We start from the raw sequence: 26,040 nt of genomic DNA, 5'->3' as shown, positions 1-26,040 counted from the left end.
TATGCTCTACTGCTGAGCTCTACCCTCCCCTCTTAGCGCTGGTGCTCTGGACCCTTCTTTCCCTCTCCTTCACCTCCCCTGTTCTCTCCTTGGCCATCTCATCACATTCTCCAGGACAACTTTTGCAACGTACTGAACTGGGAAGTGATGAGGATGAACTGAGATTCTGTGGATGAATTCCTGAAGACTGAAGTCAAGGCAAGAAGAAGGAAAGAAGCGACTCATACTCTGTCATAGTCTAAGGTCAGCGGAGGGAGGAGGGCTATGGATGAAACCACCCAAGGCAAGCCGTGGTCCAGGCCCGGCCCTGGTATCACGCCAACTGCAGCTGGACCAACCAGGAGACGAGCGGGCAGGAGTGTCACAACCACCACAAATGCTGCTCTTCTAAGATTTAAAGGTAATCACCCCTCCCCAAGGAGCCATGAGTTTGATCTCCCTTCCACCCACCCTGGACTCGTGGTGCTGGAAGGGCTGCAGCTGCGCGGTAGTTATGCCATGATCTCTGAGCACATTTCTAGAAAAAAGGAAGTTCTGCTCTTCAGGCCTGTAGCTCAGAGGGAGCTTGTCGACACAAGCCACTTCCCCTTTCTGGTTCCCTTTCTGGCTGAGAAGCCGCCAAAGATAAACAGTAAAATGGGCGAGGCCCTGCTTAGGGCCAAGGGTCTGCTTCCTCCCCAGCTCAGATGCCCAAGTACTAATCCGGTAACAGTACAGGCTCCTCGGAGTTTCTGCCAGTGAAATAAAAATAATAACATCTGACCGCTTGAACTTAGAAAAATCTAGCTAGCGTTCCCCACAGAGTAGGTTTTTTCAGAGTGCTGTGACCCTGGGGTAAAATTCTGATTAAAATGTAAACATCAAGAGAGAGAAGCCAAGGCGCACAACTCATCTACCCGTCAGAGGTTCTGAGTTTGGGGTTGCTGGACAATGTCTCCATCCTTGCCACCCTCTGCGTTGTCCTTCATTCACCATCCCCAACCTCGAGTCCTCTTCTCCTCCTGGATCTGAGCTGTCCTTCATCTTAACCAGCTTCCTCATCTGGGACCTCAGAGAACATTCTAATGCAATGAACATCCTTCCTGACCTTCAGCCACATCTCTCTTGGTCATCTCCAACCCCAGGTCCCCTAGGATTCCGTGTCTCTGCTCACTCGCTGACACACGGTCACAGAACCACAACCACTAGGGCCGCCTATAAATGGACACATCCAAGGGTCACTGGGCCCTCCTCCTGCTCAATAATTCCCTTTTCCTCTCCCCTACTGGAGGTATCAAAGCAGTCATTTGACACCTTCTCCGTTCTTCTTAAGCCTTCGATTCCACCCAGCGTATGGTCTCCTGCGAAGACCGAGGGCTTCTGGGAGGGAGTGTCAATCTCCCTCCATCAGACTCAAATTCATGCGCGTGTTACTTTCGCTTAATGGCCTTGCTGTCTCAAATGAAGCATCTTTCCACTCGTTCACGTGTGCTCTTCAGTAACTTTTCATCCCTTTAAGGATCCTAAGCCCTGTCTTCCCTGCACTTTAACTGTCTGTTTTGGCTTGGTCCTTTTTTCTTCAGCTTCAAAGAAAAAAAGCGCTGTATCTAAGTTCTCTTTCTTTCATGATTCGACTATCAGAAAGGGTCGTCGCCACTCATAGCCCCACACAGACAGCTCCACAACCCCTCTCCTGACCTCCACTGTCCTTCTGAAATGCGCCCAAGTCCTCCCGTGACCAAATCCGATGGCTGTCCTTGGCCTGCAACCTTCTCGACTCTTCTGAGGCATCTCAGACTCAATGTGATCAAAACTGAACTGACTGTGCCTCTCCCCACCCGCTCCCACCTGCCGACTGCTTACCTGTTTCTCCAAGTTGAGGCCAAACTGCCCAGTTGTCACAGCCCCAAGTGAGCTATCAAGTCCCCTTCCTTCCACCACGGTCTCATCTGTGCTACTCAACTCTGCCCTCTGCATTGCCATGACACACAGTGCTCTGTCCAGGCTCCACACACACACCCCCAACACTGCATGGGGCTCCTGGCCACCCTCCCTGTTGCTGAAATACCCTCCCAGACCCTCGGCTGTCTAAGAAGTAAGATTCAAGTATTTCAGCCCGAGAATTAAGGCCCTCTAGGCCCTGGTCCCAGCCTTTCTCTCTCAGCCTCCTCATCCTCCCCGCTTCCATTTCACTGCCCGCATCTCCCACTTCCCCTGAACTTGGGAAGAGCTCTCAGTTTCTGGAACTCCCCTGGGTGTGCTCACCTCCCTTCCAGAATCGGGCTGGTCCAACTCCATGCACTGTTTGTTCGACATGGTCTTCACTCAATGAAATCCTATTATTACTTTTTTCCCCAAGATTTGGTCAAGAGGCCATCTTTTCCTGCCTCCGTAACGAAGTTATTCATTCCTCCCCGAATCTACAGAGTTCAAATAGACTCATTTCTTTCTTACTCTCATCTCACATTCTTTTATGTTCTGTTACCTCAGTATCTACCTCATTGCCCCTATTAGATTTCAGGTTCTCAGGGACAGTGATGATGAGACTAACAGCCAGAGTCACCTCCACTGCAGACGCTCCCACCACATTCCAGTTCTGTGCAGAGCACGTGACTGCATCATCTCAGCAACCTTACTGTCTCCGCTTCCAGATGAGATTAAGTAAAATGCCCAAGGCCAACACCTAGGTAGGATGTGGTAGAGCCAGAAACTCAATTTAGGTTTGTCCGACTTCAAAAGCCACACTCTTAACTACTACGTGAGATGGTATTTCTCACTGTCGGGACTCGGCCAATAACTGCTGAATAAAACATCCTCTCTCTCGGCCCTGGTAGGTGGGAGAGTTTACTTAACCAGGTTCCCCAGAGTTGCTAAGGCTTAATCAACACACGTATTTACGTGGGAGAAGAAACAGACAGCTGAGACTCTAACTCTTAAAGGATATTTTCAAAACCAGAAGAAAGTTTTTATGTCTCAAGATTCAACAGAACCTCAAATGCAAAGTGAGAGGAAAAACCGTATTCACCTGGGTTAGGTAACAACCTGATTTTTGTCTCTTTCCTGGGAACCACTGTTGTCGGTAAGGCAATGAATCAAGGCCACTCTAAAACCTGCTGTAATTTAAACCATGTTTAGACAGAGCTTCCAAACTTCTAATTTCTGAGGCTCTGATATCAGCCCTGGGAAAGCAAGGTGATTTTATTCTGTTGATAGAATCAGAACCAACGTAAATGTGGGGCTGCATTTCACCCATGAACACGCAAACAACGTGCAGCACACACAGGGCTCAGTGTAAGGAAAAGTGGTGGATGCTGATCTCTAAACCTAAGCGGGCAGGTAAGGGCTGTAATCCTCCAAGAGGAATGTCATTACACAGCTCCAATCCTATCACAACAAATGCTGTTACAACAGAGATGTCTGTATAACAAAAGCCCTTTCAAGCTTTGGCTGGCAGCCCACGTACTTCAAGCAATATTTGATGTGAGACTTGGAGTTCAGTAATGGGAATTGACCTATATTTCCAAAGGTAAGATCTGTAAGATCTGAATGATTTCATCTGTAACTTCTATCCCAGGATACTGTGAGTTGGAGGGATGTACAATTTAAACTCAGGAGTGAAAAAAACAAAACAAAACCAAAAAACTACAGACAAAGATAGAACCAAAATCAACCGTGTTCTTGAAGGGCGAAATTCCTTCCTTTCGCTTTGGGAACCCTTAGGGAAAAGAGAAGGCTCCCAGCCCAACCCTGAAATAAAGCCAACCAAAGCTGGTTTTGGCCTCCTCTCACTGAGAGGTAAGCTGGTGTTAACACATGAAGACAGATCAACTGTGGTCAAATTTCTTCTCTGCCACTTACTGGCTGATTCACCTAGGCTATATTTCTTAACTTCTTGTGATCCTCGGTTTTCTCATCTGTAAAATGTGACTAGGACCACCTACTTTCAGGATTCCGATAAGAATGAAATGAGAAAACACATGCAACACTCCGAACATAGGGCCTGGTACCCAGCATCTGCTCCAAAAAATGAATTCCCTCACCAGGGCTCCCTTCCCCTCTGAGACTCTGGGCTGATGCAAACTATTTTGATGAAGTTAGTTATAAGACCTAGTGAATGAAGTTAACAAAACACAGAGTCACAAATACAGCCTGGTAAAGATGCTGCTCAGAGGAATACTGGGGAAAAGAGTTAAACTGCCTTTGCTCAGTAGGATACTGTGAAAGTATTAATTTCTCGTATTCTCCCTCTGGGAAACATGTAGGTAAACAGTTTAGGAATATGATCAACGAAGAGTCTCGACACTGCCCTAATTTGTGATGTTTTTAATCCTACTGAGTTTTAGATATCTACTTTTCCCTTTTCCAAATTCTAGGAAAATCAAGTATATAGTAACAACATTCTTATATATGTTCTTTTGAAAACACTCTTGGTGTTACATGAAATGTTTTGAGACAGAAAAGGAGAGTGCTATAAACATAATCTGAAGGCATGTCTGTTTGCCTTTATAAAATAGATACTGTCTAGGGGTTTTAAAATTTCTTAAAAGGACCCAAAAAGTCCTATCACACCCTCAGTAACTATAGGGAACAAGAGATGGCCCAACCTTTCTCAGTCAGAGAACGTCAGACTTTTCACAATGACTTAGTTTTAGCCCTTCACCTCGACAGGCTGGAAGAGGCTCTGGGAACAGTATGGGGTGATGTTCATGTGCTCAAATAAAGTGTATGTACAAGCCAGACCATGAGCTTGCAGGAGCTCTCATGAGAGGCAACACAGAAATAAAGTAACAGGCCGGGCAGAAATACCAAGGTGCAGAGAAAGAAAGAGAAACTGTGAGACCCCCAAAGAGATGGAGGAGCCCTGGGGGAGAAGACCAAGGGATCGAGAACGGAGAACAAAATTATTAAAGCAAGGTTAAAACATGGACAGAAACCCAGTGGTAGCAGCAGAGGAGAGATTTTAAATTCCAACGGCACAGAGCTTACAAAGGGTGACTCCAATACACAGAAGCTTCAACCTGGACAGAGGTTTCTGGCCTCTTTTTCAGTAACTGTGTCCCCCCCTTCCCTCCCCAGTCACCCTCATCTTAAAATGGAGGCAGTCACAAGCACCAGATTGTACACTTGAATCTTACCACTGCTAAGGGCGTAAACCACAAGCATTTCTGAAGGCGTGCTAACTATTTCAGGCCACTAGGGTGCTACTTCCTGCCCCAAAAGGCACACTTCACTTAATGAGCCCTATCTAGAGCCCAGGAATTGATGTTCCTCCTAGAAGTGTGCCCTTTATCCCTCACACCAGCGATTATCAGTTTATAAGGTATTTCAAGATCCCCATAGGGTATGTAAAAGTGAAATGCATTGTAATTACATGGGCAGTCACAGAAAGACAGAGGTAGAAAGAGCATCTGAAATGCAAGGCTAAGGAACACTGTTCCTCAGAGGGGCAAGCCACTACGCCCAGCAGAGCCTGTGCTGCCTCGAAAGTGACCTCAGGGAGGAATCACGCGCCTGGACAGACGCGCGGCCGCGCCCTCCTCCCCCGCACCTCCCTCCCGCATCCCAGGCCAGCTGGTCCACCTGCCCAGGAGGCGGCGGGGGCGCTGGGCGGAGCCGGGCTGGCCGCTGGGCACAAGGGTAGCGGGTGGCTCTCTCCTGCCCTCCTCCCTCCCGCGACTCCCCGGACGCCCAGGGATGCCCAGGGCCTCCCCCTCCCCCTCCCGCACGCCCCGACCACGCGCCCCCGAGCGCGTGCTCCCCGCTGCTGTCTGTACCTTTACTCTGGGGAGGGTTCTGACTCCGGTCCCGGAGGACATTGATCTGGTAGACGGCTCCGTAAGGCTCAAAAAGTTCTTTCAGCTCCTTTTCCGACCAGGACCGGGGGATCTGTCCGACAAACATCTTAATGGCATCTGGGTCTGGTTGGTCTGAGTGATCCAAAGCGCCGTTCATCTTGTTGGCTGTGCCGTTACTGTCAAAAAGGGAAGCAGGAGCCAGAGTTAGGGCTGCAGGGTGAGGGACAGGAAGACAAAAAATCGGGGGTGGGGGTGGGGGCGGGGAGGCGGAAGGAGGAGGAAGAGGAGCACGGGGCAAAGTGCCTAATGAGTCGTGGAAATTTGATGAACTAAAACAAAGCACAGGCACCATTAGGTTGCTCCTGGGCAGCGGCGGCGGCGGGCTCTCACTGCAGGCTGCCGTTCAGCATCGCCGCCCCAGCCCAGGGCAGCGCCCCGCCGGCTGTCACCCGGGGCGTGGACATCTTGAAACCCGGCTCGGGAGGCAGCTGCAAGTTAAGTGCAGGTCTCGCTCGGCAAGGCTGCCATCAACGCATTCGCAGCGTTATCAGCCCCACACTGGCTCTCGTGTGGAAAGAAAGGCAGGGCTGGGTTTCTGCTGGATCTCCCACCCCTCCGCCCCTTTGGGGAGGTTTTTGGAAGAGAGGAGAGAGGTGGTAATAATAAAGTCACATGAAAAGAAAATGAAACATTTGGCAGTCCGTCAGATGACTAATGCAAGATGCCGGTGATGAATTTGCAGAGCGCGCGAGGCATCCATGTGTGCATCAAATTAGTACGTTGTTGCTGCTCAGAAGGCAAAGTGCTCCAGCACTGCGGCTCGGGTGCAGCCGATTGGCTGCCCACGCTGGAGAAAAGGGCCCGGGGCGGGGAGGGGGCTCTCGTTTAAAAAGCACATTGTTTATGGGACCCGGGCACAAAGGGTTTAATTCAGACAGGCAAAGGCGATCTCAGAATTGCCTGCTTTGTGCCGGGAGGAGAGAGAGAAAAAAAGCAGCCCCAGAAAGTTGAGTTCCCGCTAAAGGACACTGAATATTTCAAATCTTTCACACTCCATAAATTGCTCTCTGTATATCTGACATCCAGATGTTGCACTTGAGTTCTAAACAATCACACGTTTGGGAGAGAGAAGAGGAAAGTCTGTCTTTTTTTCCTTCTAGCTTCAATAAATATTTGGGGCTGATATAAAGAGCAAGACCGTAAGATTTTACCTATCAATCTTTCTTCATGCTGTTTTCCAAAATCCTCATTTGAAAGAGAGAATGCTTGTTTAGAATCTGCAATTCTAGTCACCGTCATGTAAAAGGATGATGAAGGCATTCATTTTTTACTTGGATCCCGCCTATCTGAGCTGCAGTAACGCAAAACCACAAACCATCTTCACCTCCCCGCCTCCTAACGCACCCTAAACCCACCTACTCTGCCAAGTGACAGGGTCGAGAGCCCTGAGCAGCATTCATTTGCGGTGCTCCTGATTCTCAGCCTTCAAAAATGAAATACTTGAACTCGGCAGACACGTTATCTAAGAGCCGTGTACATGACTGGCCCCCAGCCGCCAGCCTCCATCCAGCTCAGGAGGCAGAAAGGTCATAAAAGGGCCACATGGACTAAAACTTCACCACAAACGGTCACTTCATTATAGCCTCAGGATAACAGTAAGAAGGTATTCAAAGATCTTAAGCAGGGTTCCTTATTTGGTCAAAATAATCAATCAAAAACCATCAGAGAACCTTAAATTTGCTGCAGAACAAGGCTATTCCTGAGCCCTTGGGGGAAAGAAAGAGACAATGATGGCTAAACACCAAACAACAACAGTGAAACCCACGGAAAGGAGAAATCCTGAATTCAGCTTAAACCAGAGAGGAAAATAATGGCAAGTACTCTTCACTAGGTCCTCGCTTCAATTTCTGCATCTTCTTGTCCCCCAATTTACCACTATTTTTTTTATCCTTGAGATAAACAATCAGCCTGTCTAACTTGAAGTATGTTCAGAGCTTTCCCTCATCAACCTTATTGTTATAAAAAATGTTCTGCTGAGTACAATACTGAGCACAAAATCTTCTTTCAACAGTTTAGGTGTAATGTAATGCTTGTTTACATTAGAGCTCGATCGTTTATCTTGTTCCCAGGCACCTATACTTCTTTTCAAGTCGCCCTCTGAGAATTCAATAAAAACACTTTAACCCCGTGGAGCCGACTCGGGCAAGCCCCGCACAGAACAGAATGCAGCGCTCACGGCTCGTTGAGAGCTGAGTGTGTGGCAAGACTTACTTCTGGGACAGGAAGGACTTGCGGTTACTGCTGTTGACAATAAGCTAGAGTGAAAAGAGGAAGGCACAGCCGCAGGTCTCAGCTAACAGAGAACGGAAGTGCAACGCACGCGGCTGCTGCATCTTGCCTGTGTGGAGCACAGTTAATATAACGGCGGACTTAGGCGACAGCACGCTAGCCCTAGTATCTTAAGTTAGAGCAAGGGTTCCTTAGTGTGTCTCCAAATGAGGGGCCTTTCTTACTTTCTCAAAAGACACACCCTCACTGAGGTACCTAACGGAAGGGAAAAGCCACAACGCCCTGCCCCTTTAGTCTTCACGCCGCTGAGCGCTCATTTATAATCCCTGTCCCACTGGCCACCCTTCACAGATGCCTTTAGACCTCCTCTCCTGAGGCAGCGGGGCATCAGGGCTCTGGGTCTGAATCCTAGCACCACCACTTCCTAACGGTGCCGTTCTGGGCCTCAGACTCTTCATCTGTAAAATGGGAACGACGTACTCCACGCCAGAGAGTCATGTGCTTAGCCCAGGTCGTGGCTCACAGTGAGCATCTAATCAGTGTCAGCTGTTTCCACTATTCATCTCTTCTTTGCCCTTGTGATGCACTAGAAATGAGTGACCATCACAAGTCTACTTTTTCTTCCAAATGTTTTCATAGTAGGGACTCAAACACAAGTCATAATATTAATACTAATACTAAATAATAGTACTAACAATGTGCATCTTTCAGTGAGTACTTCTATGCCAGACACTAAGCTAGTGCTTTGTTTCTAATCCTTATAACAACTTCATGAGAAAGTATGATTTTCCAGATGCAAACATCTAAGAAATAAGTTCCTTTCCTAAGATTACCAGCTTATAAATTCTACACGCAGAATTCAAACAGAGGCCCAATGCGCTCCAAAGGGTGGAATATTTCTAAACCAACACGTGGCCAAGTACCGCATCAGGTATGCCTTGGGCTGAGAGTAAACAGCTCATGATAAATTTGTGAGAAGACAAGGCCAAGAACAAGACCTACCGGTTCCCTGGAATCATGTGGCCAAAAGGCAGCATTAAAAGAAACATATACACACACCCTTCCTCTTTCTATGTGTGGGAAAATAGGGCCCAAGGCTGAACCTAAGGGTCCATTAAGACTACCTTAAAACCCACATTTTCTCCAAAATCACAACGTGTCTTCACCTCCAGAGATTCCTCTTTCCCTGTTCCCACAGGACCACACCAATGAGCACCTCTCATCCACGTCTACATCCTTTCCCAGCTACTTCCCATTCTGCAAACAACTGTTCCAAAGCTTTGCATCATCGGCGAAGAGCACAACAATCTTTTCCTTAATTAATCCAACCACATCTAGTTATTGTCCACAATTCACCACAACGGCACAACTTCCCGACTGAGCGCTCCTGGGTAGGACAGGTGGTCCTACCTGACTGATGATCCCCGTTGTTCCTGAACCTCCTGCCCTGGATCCTGATGGCATTGCAACAACTGGGTTAACTTCATTCCAATGCACGCAAGCTCCTCCTTCTTTAACTTCCAACTTCCTTCCTGGCTGATGCTCATTTCTACTGGAGACTTACTGACTTCTTTTGTCCTCATGGGGCTTCAAGTGTTGACACTTCTAAGGAAGCCAGAAGTTATGTGTCCAACAGTTAAACCTTCAGGGGTGCTTGCCAGAGGCCATGGAGAACCAATGCACTCTTCACAGAGGGGTGATTATGGGAACGGAGACCCCCAGCTCTCTGCAAGAATCTCATTTAGGTCTATCTACTGGAATCTGGTCTCAGGCTTACAAAATTAGACTAGCCTGTTTCTCCACACTCCCTGCCCGCCCTCAGCACCCAGTACAGTGCAGAACTTAGATTCAGATTCAAGTATTTATTGCATACTGGCTCCTCGCCAGAAGACTTCGCCAAGTCCTGGACATACAGAATCACGAGCTCCGTGAAGGCGAAACTACTACCTCCATTTTGGAAATGAAGCAGTTGAGAGTCATGGAGGGAAAGTGACTTTTCCAATGTCACACCCCTAAGAAGAAGTGTCAGCAGAATCTGGACACAGCACAATATAAAGGCCAGCTGTCACTGCTTCATATCCCATGGACTGGGTTTCTCTAGGGTGATGTTCCCTGTGGACTCAGTGCTCATTTGCAGGCCTGAGACACCAGCTCGTGCATCTCTGCTGGCATCTCACCTGCAAACTACAATCCTCTCCTGGACGCCAATTCTGCTTTTGCTTTTGGCGAAAAACCAACTATAAGGCTGCTTCAGGACAGATGCCATGTGGAACCGGACCACAAGTCAGAGAGCACTACGCCAGCGGGAACCGGTGGTATCAGTCTCAGAGCCAAGACGAAAATATAACGATGTTTGGGGGAAAAAAATAAGAGTGCTTGCTTACTCTTCGCTTTTAGCACAGGCACTGACCTACTTCCCTACTCTATTTTCGGGTAAAGAGAACTAGATCAAGAGAGGATATGCAAAAATCTTATGAGGTTCCTCTACGCAGCAAAATATTATAGAAATTATAATAACTCACTCAATGCATTTTCATCGTTGTTTTAATTCCAGCACAACGAGCTCTTAGAAGGCCCAGTGACTGCAAGTTTCTTTTCGGAGACCGCAAATGAAAGAACTGTACCTTCTATTCTTTCATCACGGGCAGTAGCTTTCTGCCATGTATCTCCTTTATCCATACAAAAGGAAGAATAACAAACTGACAAAATGGGTAAGAGAAATGCCAACTGGCTATAAATAATTTTGAAAATGTTGAAAAAAGAAGACATAAAATGCCACCTTCAGAAGCTATACCAACCCTAAACAACACAAAAAGATGCCCTGTCTTGGAAAAGTTTTGAATGAAGATGGCTGATCTCCCTGGTAGCTACTAATAACCTCATTATTCCCATACTTTCTTCTCCATCTTGCTTTGCTGCTGTTGTGATGCCTTGCAATATCCCCTATCAGTGCTGTCCAACTGCGTGCGAGGGTGGAAATGTCCTATGACCTCCACGATCCAATATGGCAGCCGCCAGTGACACGTGGCTGCTACACACTTAAAATGAAGCTACTGCAACTGAGAAATTGACTTCTCCATTTTATTTTACTTTAATTAAATTTAACAGCTTTAAGTGCAAATATACTTTTTTTTTTTTTTTTGGTTCCAACTAATTAGAGTTGAGATTCACTGAAACATTTCATCAGGAAGTCGTTCTGGGGAAAGAGGGGGAATGAGGGGCCAGGAAAATGAGCTTGGGCACTCAGTAACTCGTCAGTGGCCGTGGGCTGGCTGGCTTGGGTTCTGGTTTTGGCTCAGCATTGAATTAACTGTGGGAATCCCAGGCAAATCCTGTAACCACTCTGTACCTCAGTTTCCTCACTTGTAATACAAAGAGAGAGAACAGGTCCCATCTGGCTCCTAATTTCTGTGGTTGTGCGAGTGGCTGAGTGGCTGGTGGCCCGGGGTTGCTGCCAGACCATCTTCTCCCTCAGTTTGTGCCAATTCCTGCTAATATCCCAACCACGGTCCCATCACTGGAGTCAGTTGACCACCCGCTCTTTCAAAGGGCCCAGGGATCATTTTTTAATATCCCTTGTTCTTAGGTAATAGCACACGGAGAAACAGGCTCTGTGTGGCAATCACAGGAAACTGTCCAAGCCTGAGCTGCATGAAGCACAAGCCGGAAGAACCTGGCGAGGGGCCTGGCGCCTTCTGGCAGGTAACAGGACAGCATGAGATTCAGCAATGTTCACAATCTCCTCCACTGTCAATGTTGCTGTTGCTCATTATTTAAGAGCAGAATTCTCTCCTCGAACATGGCGCGCGCAGGACAGCATCCCTTCTTCCCGTATCTCTGTCTGGGGAACACATCAGAGATGGGCTGCTCAGGAGTCGTGACTCTCTCCTCTCAACCTTAACCCTCTCTATTTAGGAAAAGGCATCAGCTGTCATCCACCCTCGAGCTCTGGGAATTCCACCTCCCTTTGCAAATGCACCACCTCAGGGTCACCACGAAGAACACCTCCATCTCCTGCCACTGCCTTTTGACACGGTACCGCTGCCACCCGACCCACACGGACCCACACACCTGCATCTTACTCAGTGGGATCCTGGGTGGCTGAAAGATTTTGGTAAACTTAACAAAACTCTCTGTGTATCAGTTTTCTCACCAGTCAGAGGATGACACCAATGCTGCTCGCTCCTGCGTTTACCTGGAAGGTACTGACACTGTTTATCACAGGCAGCAAAGCTCTGTGAGTCACATCCCTACCAGCCACAAAATGGGACCCAGAAATCGGCCCCACCAGTTACAGGGCAGGGCCCCCCATCTCGGAGATGGGACCTCTGCAGATCAGCTGGTGAACTCAGAATATTAACTAGATCCAAAAATACCCTAAGTAGCTGAAGACCACAAAGCCTTTCTTCACATGGTCAAATTGCAAATAAATTTGTGTTCCTCTGAAGAAAAAGTTTGAGTTTCATCTAAGTACACAGACAAGTAATATGTTCATCCTTGTGCTTTGACAAAATTTGAAAAAACATATAATTTGTTAAAAATGTGTATAGGATGTCGATGTCATTCACCAAGTTTGTGATGAGCATTCTGCTGGATTGCAGGAATTAATATAGGGTTGGATCTGGATGGAGGTCTACAAACTATCCATTCGATTACCCGGGGACAATGTAACCCTGACTCTAGGAAATCACTCCTGCAGAAAAGGCCACACAACACGGGTGTTTGGACTCAGCAAGGAAAAGGGAAACCTTATTACCTTATCTCAACTTGACTGCTAGTAAAAAGCAGAAAGCTGGAAGACCCCCACAAAGAAGTCAATTTGGACGCATCCGGGGGGACCTGGAGTCTGAATACACAATAGCCTTTGCTGGGAAGACAGTGAAGCATCGGCTATGGGCAGCCCCCGCCCAGGGAACTCATTTCCTTCAGGATTTATCAGAAATAGTTGCGTGGACTTCAGAGCAGCAGAAGGCATTTGTACAGGAAGAATTTTTTTTTCGGTTGAACGTTTAGAAATGGCAACAGGGAAATAATCATCATGCAGAAGATTTGTACCAGGCTTCACATTTTCCAAGTGCTGCAGGAGCGCCCTCCTCCCCCAAGGGCTGAGGTCAGTATTCCTGCCCCCGCTGTACAGATGAGCAAACGGAGGGTAGGGATGGGGTGACCGGGCTCTGGGTCACAGTGCCTCTCAGTCAGATTCACCTGCCCACCGCTAAATGCTGCAGAACTCACCTGGGTGCTTGGGCAAGTATTTCTAAGTGGCCCTCCTGGATGATGGAGGAGACAATGGTTTGGCCCCCATCAAAGAACTGAAATGTGAATCATTATGAAATGAAGACCGATGTGGGGGAAAACTCAATACTGGTCCAGACTTCCCAAACCTGCTCAAAATGTCTCCCATATTCATATTTTGGCAGCAAATGATGCAAATAAGGGATGTATGTACCCTGAGAATGGCAAACAACACAGGATGGACACAGCACCTGGTACCCCACACCTGGGTTTTAGCAACTCTGCTTTTCACGGCACTGCTGGCTACAATATTTGGCCTTGACTTACTCATGCAAGAGAAAGAAAGCCATCAGGCGGATTCACATCACACTCCACCCATTGAAGAAATACTGGTGGTGAAGGTGGATGGTTCACCTTTGTGGGATTTAAACCCTGTGCCTCCCCCTCCCCCCATCGCCCTCCCACCCCTGACGGTTATTCGCTCCATTCCTGGGTCACATTTGTAAATGGAATCTGAAATAATCATAGGCACGGGATGCCAAGCTACACCAAGTCACCGAGCTGGCAATGACACTGAAAGACAATCACCGACAGGGAAAGAAGGCTGGAGAAGGGAGCTGAGCCTGGAGAGCAAGTGGTCCCCGGTGCCTCCCGTCCCCATGAAGCAGGCATCTGAGATGGGGGACCTGAGCCATGCTGGAGAGCACGCTACACAGACCACCAGCTGGACGGTGGTCACGTGCACTGCTGACCCTTGAGCTGGGTCCCAGTGCCCCATCTCCGCTTCCAATGCCATACACTGGGGGCCCAGGTCCATCCACGAAGCCCCCTCTGCCTCCGCTCCCCACCCTGGCCTGTGGCCTCTCTCCTCTGAGGGCTGCCCACTCTCCAGCGCTCTGTCACTCGGCATCACTCTTCCCTGGTCTGGTCTGTTCAACCCTCCGATCTCAGCCTCCCCAGCCTCAGCTGACAGAAGGCCCCAGCACCACCTCAGTCTCGGCACAGCTACGAACAACCAGTTCCCGTCTTCTCTTCCTCCGGCCAGGTTTCACATTCAACTTCCCTGGTCTTCTTCCTGGCTCAGACTGTCCCCTACCCCACCCTGCCCCAAACCTGAGCCCAGGACCCATGTCACACACGGGCTGATGGCTAGCCCGCACCTCTCCGCTTCCCCAACAGCTGAACCTACGGACACGGTAATTACCCGAGGCCCCAGTCTAGCGCGTGTCGGACTGTGAAATAAGCACATCTTCTAAGAGATTAAAAAGAGATCATTTCAACAGAGAAATACAAGCGGGAAAGGGAGACAAGGGAGGGGTGGGTGCCCGGCGGGTGCAATTCCAAATAAGGTGTTCAGAGAAAGCCTCATGAGGAAGGTGGGCACGGGGCCTTGAATTCAGTCTTAGTAGAACCGCAACACATATTTTTTTGTGTTATTTATTTATTTTTAATTCTTTTTTTTGGGGGGGGTCATTAGGTTTATTTGTTTACATTTTCTTTAATGGAGGGACTGGGGATCGAACCCAGGACCGTGGGCATGCTAAGCACGTGCTCTACCACTGAGCTACACCCTCCCCTCTCAACACATAGTTTGAATTAATAGATTTAAGACAGCCTGAAGTCTTAGAAGCTGCAAACATGAAATGACACATTATGCAATTTGTCACCACTACCATAAAGAACCATGCTGTCCCATCTGGTACCGCTCTACTGAATCCCAGGGGTCAACACACCTGTTTCCAATGACTTACTGAGTTATTCCTGTATTCCCCTCTGTGCCCGCTGGGTCCGCTTGTCCCAGCACAGACACTGTCTTCACTCTGGCTATCCTGATGACAAAATCATTGCAAAACCATTCAGCGGGCTCTTCTCCTTTGGAGTAAAGGACAGATTTCCCTGACCTTTGTGCTTGTCTGGCAATCAGAACTCTATCTACCCTTCCGTTAAATATTGACTATCTGCCCATTCATTATTCATTTCATCATTTATCAATGGCAAAATTTAATCTGAGGCTGGTCTCTTCTCAGCCTGCTTCCTGGATGACCCTCTGTGGTCATAAATGATGTGCAGTCAAGGAACATGACTTAAATTGAATGCCAGTCTCGGGGATGCAGCCAGCAGTAGAAGGTTTGAGGGTAAATGTGCAGGAGATTAGTGATGCTGCTGTTTCCTTCCACTGATCTGGAAAATCAAACGTTGACAGTTAATGGGAACTAATCACGTCATATTAACGACCGTAGTTTAGATTAGAAAACAGAATCTACTTATGAAGAAAGATATGTGTGTCTGTGCACTAGCAGTTTATAAGGTTCAGATATTTCTTTTTTTTTTTTGATAGTATCTTCAAACTCATGTGATTGTGAAATGCCAAAAACAGAACACACGCGCACACACACACACACACAAAGGAACTCAGAACAGTCAAAATGAACGCCACAAGTTGTCTGGCCTGATGCTTATGCCCCTTAAACCCTCTGGGGAGCTTCTCAACCCGTTCCTCAAAGATTTCTTGCTTTATGTTGGTGGGTAGCTGGAGTTGATGACATTTTCCAGGAGTTCCCAAGGACAGCCAGACACACAGCAGAGTCATTTATTTGCATAATGACCATCATGTCTCACCTAAAGGGTCACATTAGGCTCAATGAACTCTGCTTCAGAAGCCAAGGAAATACACAATTTTTGTTAAGAAGAATTCCCTCAGAATGGGACAACTAAGAGAACCCATGCCTTCGAGGCTACACTTTCAACTCTACTACAAGCTTGGCTGATCAGACCGACTCATTCTCCCGGGCTGCAGACAGCTGAGATGTCATTTCCCCATTCCAACCCCAAACTCAAGATCTGCGTACCAGCTAATTTGCTGTCGTTAAATGCAGCAATTGATCTTGCTGAGACTCTCCGGCTTTTGAGGGGTTCACTTTTACTAAGTATTCTGCTCTATTTTCACCTGTCTGTTTTTATTTTGCTGTCTTTTTTTTTTTTTGGCTGGGAGAAGAGAGGAGGCAGGTGGGGACTGGGGCAGAGGCGAGGCATTCCCTTTGGATAGCTTGTTTCTCCAAAGTAAACTGTTGGTTCTCCGATCAAACAGTAAACTTTGGTTCTTTCCCTTCAAGACATCATAAAGGATGATGTTTGAGGTTTGAAAACTGGAAATATGAGGCCCCTGTAACAGATGACTGAGATACCATTCCCGGGACTGATCAGAAATTTTTTTAGAATTTTTCTGTCCCAACATAAGAAAAGGCGATGAGAGGTTTTACAGGGATTGCACTAAATTCCTAGACAGCAATCCAAAAATTTGCCTTATAGGCCGCTTAAAGAGATTTGCAAAAGTGGTGGAAGAAGAACATTGCCAAGCTGTGTAATGCTCGAAGAGGACCTCCAGAATTCTCCACGTGTCAGCTCACTGTGAATGTTCCCCTATGAGACAAACAGGCTGGTCCGTCATGCTACAAAACTACATATCAAAAGACAAAGTCCAAATGACATCCTCCTTGGCTAGTTTTTCAATCTTGAAATCAAATCTTAAGATGAAATCAATACCCAACACCACATTTTGATTCAGAAATCTATAGGCCTTCTCTCTCTCTCAGCATGTCATGAATTCCACTGAGCATCTTACATCACCAATTAAAATAGGCTTTGACATTTAATTTGCTTATTTCTTAAAAAACAACACACCACCAGCTCTAACCCCATAAACAAATAAGAATAAAAATAGGATTAGGTGCGAAACGAAGATAGTTGTTATTATAGGGGCTGAATATCGTCATATCCAAATTCCCCATAGTTGACTTTTAAAAAAAAATTTCTTCATTTTTTGACACTACATCTGGCACAGTGAACACAGATGATCATTTGTTTATGTATCTGTCTAACTGCCTCTCCCAAACACAGCCAGATGGAGTCTTTCAGAATCAAATTAATTTCAGATTAATTCGCTCTGGACCCACTCCAGTTCCATGACTCTTCGCTTGGAGGCACCAACCAAACTGATGGGAAGTCGTGAACGTCAAAGAGCACAGGTTCCCTGATATCACAACAACGCACGGCTGTGGTTGGCCTCCCTGCCCAGAAAGAAATCCATTTGGGTACCACAAGCTGCCCGTGGAAGGCCTGACCAGCAGTTCACAGTGTCAGAATCACCCGGGAAGACTTTCCTCTGGGATCCAAAGAGGATCGTGTTGATTTTACATCCGATTTTCCTAATGCCTTGTTCATGGTGTCCGTATAAAGGGAACGACCTCACTACTAAGACAAGAACAGCGAGGTTATGGTCAGCTTGCTGGATACGCAGAGTCAGGTGTGACAATGGGACGCCGGAGACTTAATGCTCCACGCCCCGTGCGCAGATCCTCTGAAGCCGGCTGTATTTACGGGAAGAGCTATCAGCCAGCGTCGCCAGGCTTTGCTTGCCGTCAATCTCAGTGGACGCCTTTATTATCCTACTTGTTTCAATTGCAATTTGGGTTTCCATGGAGACACAACAGTCAGCTCCAGAAAATTATAAGATAAATGTCAGACGGTGATAACGGTGTTAATGAAGCTTCGGTGACAAGCAGCTTGGCGCTTCAAATGATAAGCTTATTTCTATTAGCATATGTATAACCTGTCAAAAAAAGAAAGCCTGGGAGAGGACATTAAAAATTAAGTATTGGTCTATCTACATTGAAGAGAGCATGGGGAGAGACCCCCTCTGGAGTGGCTTAAATTTGGTGGGTCAACCTAGATGAGAAAAACAAAAGGAAGCACTAGTTTCTTGGGAGAATTTAGGTACCAGTTGTGGCTCTCAACGATGCTTTTGCTGACATCCAGAAATGCCTTCCTTTATCCGGAAGTGGAGAGAATTTTTTCTGATAATGTGGTCCAAGTAATCTCTTTTGTTTCTAGAAGCTAAGAGCTCAACTTACTAAGTTTGATCCTGACAGACTGTGAGCTTCAGAGACACAAATGCTACAACCAACCTCACGGGAACTGGATTGACGCTACCCCCACCCCCCGGTCCCTCCTCCCTCGGATGCTGGATAACTGTAAGTGGGTTGCTGGAATTCAGAATCCAGAACCATCTTCACCTAGTCTACAGCCAAACACGTGCCACTGGAATTTTACCAGGAAGTATCTGTCACATCAACACAACCAGACAACTCTGGATGGATGTAAGTTGGATGCATTCTGAATACACAGGTTGATGCCATGAAACGGTGAATGACAGGATAGTTCAGCGTAAGATTCTCTAAAAAGAAACTGAAGGGAAAAGAAGTTTCCTTTTCTTTGGAAAGGATGATTTAAGGATGGAATCACACTTTTATGTTTTCTTCATGAACATCCTTAAGGACCCTGAAAAGTTAAAAAGGTAACAATTATGCCAATCAAAGTCTCTCCGGGAGGACACAAGCAAGACCTGTACGTTTCAACTTCCCCTTTATATCTGATGCTCTTTGACCTCATTCATTCCACCATAGTTTTTCCTTCATTTAACCGCTGTTTATCATGTGACAGACACTGTTCAGAACACAGTGATGAGGAAGACACTGTCCTTGCCCTCACATTTCTCATTGTGTAGTAGCCGGTACAGCCAAATACCCAAGGTCTTCAACAAGGTGTCACCATGTTGTTTTTTTTTTTTTTCCTATCCAAAGTTTGGTCCATTTTGAAGCAACTACACAACTGTTTTTTGGGGTGAGGCAACTCTTTTTGCTACAACTCTGCACTGAGAACAGCTAGCTCCTCCAATCCTCCTCTACCCACCCTGCTTTTGTCTTGATCACTGTTAACAAAAATACCATCAGCTGGGTGGTATATAAACAACAGGCATTTATTTTTTATGGTTCCGGAGGCTAGAAGTCCAACATCAAGGCACCGGCAGATCCCGAGGCTGGTGAGAGCCTGTTTCCTGGCTTACAGACGGCTGTCTTCTCCCTGTGTCCTCACGTGGTGGAAGGAGAGAGAGGCTCCCTGGGGTCGCTTTTATAAAAGCACTCATCCCATTTATGAAAGCTCTGCCCTCATGCCCTCATCTCTCCCCCAAAGCCCCACCGACTTCTCAATGCCATCACCTTGGGGGGTAGGTTTCGACCCATCAGTTCTGGGAGGACACGAACGTTCAGTCCGCAGAGCGCTTGTTACCACTCGTAACTCCTTTCTCCCCGACTCCACTCTGCAGGAGGGAAATTAATGGGGTCAGACCCAAGGTCTGGATATAATGGGGCCATTGTGCTAGGGGAGGAACTTTTGGTGCAGCTCTTGAAGACGCTCCAAGTTCTCGCTTCCCCATAAACGGTTTCTTTTTCTCTTTGCAGAGCTCCCTTGTAACTCCGTATGGCTGGGGCAGAAGGTGCTGGAGCAGCCTCCCGCTCTGAGGGGTGGGTGTGTCTCCCATCTTTGCAAGACCGACCATGGCAGATCCATGAACGGCTTAAGCCAGACGCTCTGGTTTTGAGGAGCAAGGCTACCCTGGTTTTCCTAAGAGCTTTCCCTACATTCTCTCCTCCCCAGCTGAACTCACCATGAGGATGTGAAGACCTGGGGATTTAATGTAGGGTTTTTGGTGCAGAGAAAAACAGCCTCAGGCCTCCTTTTAGGTTAAGGCTTAAGCTTAGCTCACAGGGCACCCGGATCTTCTGTCTCATGGCCAAGCTAGTTCTCAGAGCCCGGGGTTCTGCACCATAGCTCGTGGCCACACAAGTCCCCTATGTGACGTTATGGTCCATCTGCAGGAGTGGTTGCATTGACAGAGGACGTTGGAGCTCAAAATCCTCTCCACCTCACTCAACTGAAAGGAATTAATTTATCTTTACCTCAAGGCAAAAGAGCACAGAACGAGCCCCAAACAATCAGCCATAACAATCAGACTCTATAATATCAGAACTTCCTCTCATGCTCCCTGGTTTCCATTCCTGTTACCCCAGCCACAGAAAAGACATGAAGGGAAAAACAATTTGAGAGCACACAAAACCCAAGACACTAGCAATATGATTCTTTAATATGGCCAGTGTGGTCAGCTGAATCCAAGGAATATATGGGAAAAGGCATGAGGTTTAAATTTAATAACTCGACTTGGACCAGGGAAAACTCTGCAGTCGTAAATAAGGCCCAGATACTATGTTACTAAAAACTGGGTGAGGAAACATCTGTGGCCATGGAAACAGATTATCAACAGCATGCTTTTGTCTAATCAGTTAAATATCCTCATCTTTTTAGGATTCATGATTAAGACTCCTCATTGACTTTTCCTCTTGTTAAAAACTTTTTGCAACTTCACATCACTCTTGAAGGTCCTGAGGAGTCAGAGAGAAGCTGACAAGTCACCTGCAATTATTGTTGTGGGTATTTTGAAGCTACTGAAATAATTACTGTTATCTTTAATACCAACAACATGAAGCATATTACAGTAGTTTTTCAGCTTTAAAATGACAGCTCTAAACTGGAGCAAACGAAATTACAATCATCATTTTCCAGAATTGACAATATTTGCTAAATAGACTCCTTGAGGAGAAGGAGGTTATACGTGTGGGAAATAAACAGGAGATTCTAATTCAAGTGTGACACAGCTTTAAGAGTGAGTTCAAAGCTGAAAGCTGAAAAGGAATTGATGCCTGAGTTTTTTGTTTTCTTCTTCTTGTTGGTTAATGTTGAGAGTTTCGACTGCTTTGAGGCTGCTCGGCTTTGGCTGATCTTGCGCAAGCCAACCCTGATTGGGAGGCAACGCCCTCTGCTTTGAAACATGTTACAAGTATCTTTTAGATTTTAGGTTTGTGTGTTTGTACAAACAACGGCATAGGGCAATCAAATCCAGTAAGTTAAAGAGGGATTCCCATTATCAACAGAATCATGAAAATAGGACTATGAAAGAACCTTTCCAACAACATGCAACAGACGTAAGCTCCTCCAGAACTTTGGATGACAGGGTTCACGTTGCTCTGAAAACGGACACGCTTACTACACTGGAAATACACAGTAAGTAACTGTGCCAAAACAATAAAGATGATCAACCACAAAAGGTGTGCTATCTGGGACTGTGCTTTCAGGTCCATGTCTACTTTGGAGATCATAATCTGTGGGTTTGTCTGTGGGATTGAGGGAAAGCAAAACCACCCGGAAAGATTTAGGACTGATGTTACTGAAACCAACAATGAAACAAAAACGCTACCAATACTGAAACCCAAAAGTGCATTGAGAGCAGAAAGACACAGAAACATTGAAAATCACCACTCAAATCACTCGGAAAACGATTTTAACTCCCTCCCAGGGTCATATGGTATCAATTTTGGAAACCACATTTCCCCTGGGAAATAGAACTGTGTGAGGTTTCTTGTGTCCACAGCATTATGAATACATTTAGCAGCAGAAAGGCAATCAGAGTTTCGGAGATCAGCTGCCTAGACAGTCTACGGAGTGAATGAATAACTCGAGACAGGGTATTTGTATCGAGGGGAAGCCAAGAGGATGAGGTACCTTCCTCATCACGTGCCTACGACCCTACACAAGCTTTGAGGGCAGCTTGTATTTGAGGTGTCCACAGGGAGGTTTCATTAGCAATCCAAAGCACTGTGAAGCCAGCGGACAGCGTGGCAACGGTCCATCTCAGCACACAGGGACCGTGAGTGCAGAGCACGGAAAGATCTGGAAATAATAGGAATGCCAGCTGTGTCCTGAAGCCACATTCAGAAAGTGCAAAGCCTTCCTGCTTATTTCAGACATTGCTTCTGGAAATTCCGCCTCCTCTGGCCACCGGGCTCACCTTCACGTGTGTTGTATTCATAGGAAGAACTTGCTCTTGAGGACTCGTCACCTAGATGACCTAAAACCTCAAGACCTGTGGGTTCAGCTATGCAGGAAAATCAAACTGTGCCAGCTGATAGCAGAAGGCACAGGGGACCTCCTTCACAAGCGGGTTAATAATGGAGGTGTGGGTGGGAGGGACTGCAAATCAGTAGAAGGTTCCCTCTGATGAATGGGTTACTTGTGATAAACCGGTTCCAGCCAGGAGGCAGGTCACCTGTGAACCAGGAGCAGTGAGCTTGACTAAACCAATTTTTTAATTCACTAACTGGTCATTGTGGACAGGTTACTCAGGCTGTTTGGGGGTCATTTTTAGATAACAGTTGATAATCAAGGCCCCTGGCTGCACTGCCAGGAGGGAGACATTTCCTTTCTCCCTCTTCTTAATGAACAATAACACTCAAAACCCTGACAGAGAAGAATGGTGAAATAAATTATGGAGCCACTTATGTATGAAACCATACATTATTAAAACTACTCTAAATGGGTCCTCGATCTAAAGGTGGCCATTTTAGGAAGCCAAGCATCTCAAGAATTAGAAAGGACCCAATGTTATTCTGACCCCAGAGGTCAAAGGTGTCTCACTTGCCACCCGGCCGAAGTATCAAATGTCCTTGACTTCCATGAGAATTCATGTGCATCCCTACTGCTAGATAGCTCTCAGCTTTAATTATTTACAGCCCTGGACTTCTGCTGGCTAAAGACTGGAGCGAGAAGCAGAGCGGGCAAAATTCCTTTCTAATATTTACACGTTGCCTGTTCTACCCAGTCAGCAGAAACGAGTCCATCTGTTCCAGGCTGCGTAAACGAGTTCAAGAACCACCTCTGGCAAAATGTGAAGAAAGCACGACGCGTCACAGCGTAGGGTTCTCTTTGTTGCCAAAAATACCTTTTACTCTATTAGCTTTAATACAGGGGATCTTAAGGAATCATCAGGACACAGGAGCCCCTCGTGACACCGAGTCTTTGCCAAACCTGGTCCAGTCTCGCTGCTCTTCAAGCTCGCACAGCTCAACAAGAACAGGTGTTTTTTGGCAGCTCCAATGGTGCCAAGCTCTAGACTTCCTTTAATGTGAAATTTATTTGAACTGAACATCTGTAGACTCTTTCTGATACCGTCAGACCAAGCGTCCCTCTGAAGTGAGGCTGTCTATGGGAAAAGAAAGCTCTTTGTTGCCACTGTGACCACGTCCCCTGCTGGGAGGAAGGAAATCTCCCCACGTGTGGGTCCCGGGCACGGCTCTCCATGGCGTTTTTATACCTTGCACTTGGGCCTTCATAAAAATCAATTTTCAAGTGACACAGTAACTTGAACTCTCCATTTTGCACCTGGGGGATGACAATCAGAGCAATTTCCTCCTAATAAAGTCAGCCGACAGTGATTATGTATGTATTCATAACTTAGAGTCTACACTCCATACAAGAGGAATCCATTTCCGCACATCACTTGCCATGTGATTGTGAAACACGGGGCTCAATCATTCTAACAGGCTCACCCTACTTAATTAACCAAGACATCCTGGTCTGTATGCACGGGGGCCACGCTCAAAAAAGCCTTATGGGGACAAGCTCTGCACAGGCATTTTATTTTTTAATGACTACAGAAGCTCCTGGGGCCCATCGTCTTAAAAGAAACAAACACACAAACAAAAAGGAGCGAAGCAGCATTGGGTTTTAATTACTTCTACCTCTGAAGCTAACAGTCTCAAAATGAGAGTTCTTGAAACATTCAGCCACCAACTAAAATGCGACCTTTGTGACTTGGCCAGCGTCCGGTTAGCACTACTGCTGGCAGCTTGATGACTGCTTGCTAAGAGGTGCAAGGCCAGAGCAAATGAAAAGTTGCGATTCCTTTCCCCAGGGTCTCATCCTTCACAAGCACAAAAACCTGGAAGTTCCAAGTTGTAGTTTCCCTTGAATCCATCGCCACCTATGGTCAGCACCCTAGACGGTCTCTGTGCTTAAGTGATGAGCCTGGCACGTACAAGGAATAGGCAGGTGGATGGATGGATGGATGCGTGGATGGATGCATGCGTGGATGGATGGATGGATGGATGCACGGATGGATGGATGGATGGATGCACGGATGGATGGATGGGTGGATGGGTGGATGGGTGGTTGGACGGATGGATGGATGGGTGGATGGGTGGTTGGACGGATGGATGGATGGGTGGTTGGACGGATGGATGGATGCGTGGATGGATGCATGCGTGGATGGATGGATGGATGGATGCACGGATGGATGGATGGATGGATGCACGGATGGATGGATGGGTGGATGGGTGGTTGGACGGATGGATGGATGGGTGGATGGGTGGTTGGACGGATGGATGGATGGGTGGTTGGATGGAAGGAAGGGATGAAGAACTAGAACATAGTCATGTGTCTCTTAGTTCACGTACTGACCTAAAGCTCTACTGACTTCTAGTCACATTCATTAAGGCACCATTCAAATCTGAACACTAACTTGTAAAACGACATTTACCATTTTGGGTCCATCTTTTTCTTTGAAAGAAACACATCTGATCTGATCCAGTTCTGAATCCATGGGCCATGGCCTAGGGCTGGCTGCTAAGTGGCCTTATTTTTTCACGTAAGAGATGTCCAGGAGATGAGGCAAAGATCACACGATGTGGATCAGCACACTTAAGGGATGGCTGAGGATGGTAAAAGGGCGGTGAGCTATCTACGGACACAGACAGTCAGGTGCCCGTGGCCTCAGCAGGAGCAAATCCCAAAAAGCCCTATTGGATTACAGGAAAGACGGCTTCCTTTAAGAACATGAAGACCAACCGTCCACAGAGAAGGCGCATGAGCACATGGCCAGCAGAGAATAATGGATCACGGTTCACTGAGCCAGACATTCGCCTCCAACCCACCGTGTGTGTAATTTCTGGAGGCTGGCTAAGGATGCATTTGTGGCCTGGTAGACACACAGGCCACACACAAGATGATAATGAAGTGGAAAGGGAAAACAAACCAAGCTCCTTGTTGAGATGGTAACAAAAACACAGCATCCCATTGAGCGCATGTAAAAGGTTACTTAATAAAGTATCACCATTTGAATCATTTCATTTACTCAAAATTGACTGTTCTATTGAGTGTCAATGAAATACTACAAAACGTTTCTAAGAATGGTCATCAGTGGAAAAGAGGGAGGGTTGGATGCTCGCCAGACCCAAGGTCAAAACCTGGCTCTGCAGCCTTCTTGCTACGTAGTCCCAGGCAAGTTACGCGAGTCCCACACCCTTCAGCTGGAGAAGGAACGTGGGGCAGCCTACCTGTGTGCTGCCGTGGGGACTAAGGGAGCTGTGCTAAGTTAGACAGCACCTGGAAAGCGTACAGGCGCTTCTACAGGGTTCTTTGATTTTTAGGTGATGCCTGAACGGAAAAAAACGTCAATGAGGAACAACCGTTTCCCGTACAAGGTGAACAGCAGTATGGAAAAGCCACAGCACTCTGAGTGCCCAGAATGCTAAATAAAAATTAACTCATATTGAGAACGATGCTCAAGGAGGAATAATAAATTAAGCAACTTCTTATCCTCTGGAGGCCTGGATGGATTTTCTCTGTGCTACCTGGTTTAGCTGTGGCTGTGGCTGTTCCACACTCAGGTCAAAGGGAGTTCGCTGTCCCCCGCCCTCTCTCTGCCATCACCCCACATCCATTGCCCCACGCAGCTCACTTCCCCTCTCTCCTTCCCGCCCCAGCACCCCCACCTTCCCCAGCAGCTGCCTGGAGCATCAAGATTTTCCGAGCAATTCTAGCCTCTAACATCTCCAACCCAATCAGTTCTGGGCGAACAGCTCTACCTGATTCTCACATTAAATGTAATCACTCTCCAGACAACCGTGTTTTCAGATGTGGGAGGCCCGCGCAAAAGCTGCCCCGACTTGTTCGGTCAGCACCAAGCGCTTCTCAGAGCCACTTATGAACCCTGATGTCCCCGAAAACCCATCTG

The 26,040-nt window shown here is 47.0% G+C and overlaps 1 protein-coding gene across 12 annotated transcripts in view; it reads right to left on the bottom strand.

The window, feature by feature from the left end:
- Positions 1-26,040, bottom strand: part of CELF2 (CUGBP Elav-like family member 2) — a 466,579-nt gene that overhangs the window by 142,141 nt on the left and 298,398 nt on the right. For 7 of the 12 annotated variants that reach the window (XM_072955424.1, XM_072955425.1, XM_072955423.1 and 4 more), the window contains one exon: positions 5,754-5,950. In XM_072955424.1, coding sequence (XP_072811525.1) covers positions 5,754-5,950 — 197 coding nt within the window. Of the gene's footprint in view, positions 1-5,753; positions 5,952-6,123; positions 6,352-26,040 lie in introns of those variants that run through there. The other 5 variants (XM_072955431.1, XM_072955430.1, XM_072955432.1 and 2 more) reach the window with 2 other exon arrangements.

The sequence above is a fragment of the Vicugna pacos genome, chromosome 35 (assembly GCF_048564905.1).
Source record: "Vicugna pacos chromosome 35, VicPac4, whole genome shotgun sequence".
Classification (NCBI taxonomy): domain Eukaryota; kingdom Metazoa; phylum Chordata; class Mammalia; order Artiodactyla; family Camelidae; genus Vicugna; species Vicugna pacos.
Note: the sequence above shows the minus strand (reverse complement) of the source record. Positions and strands in the feature narration are given on the sequence as shown.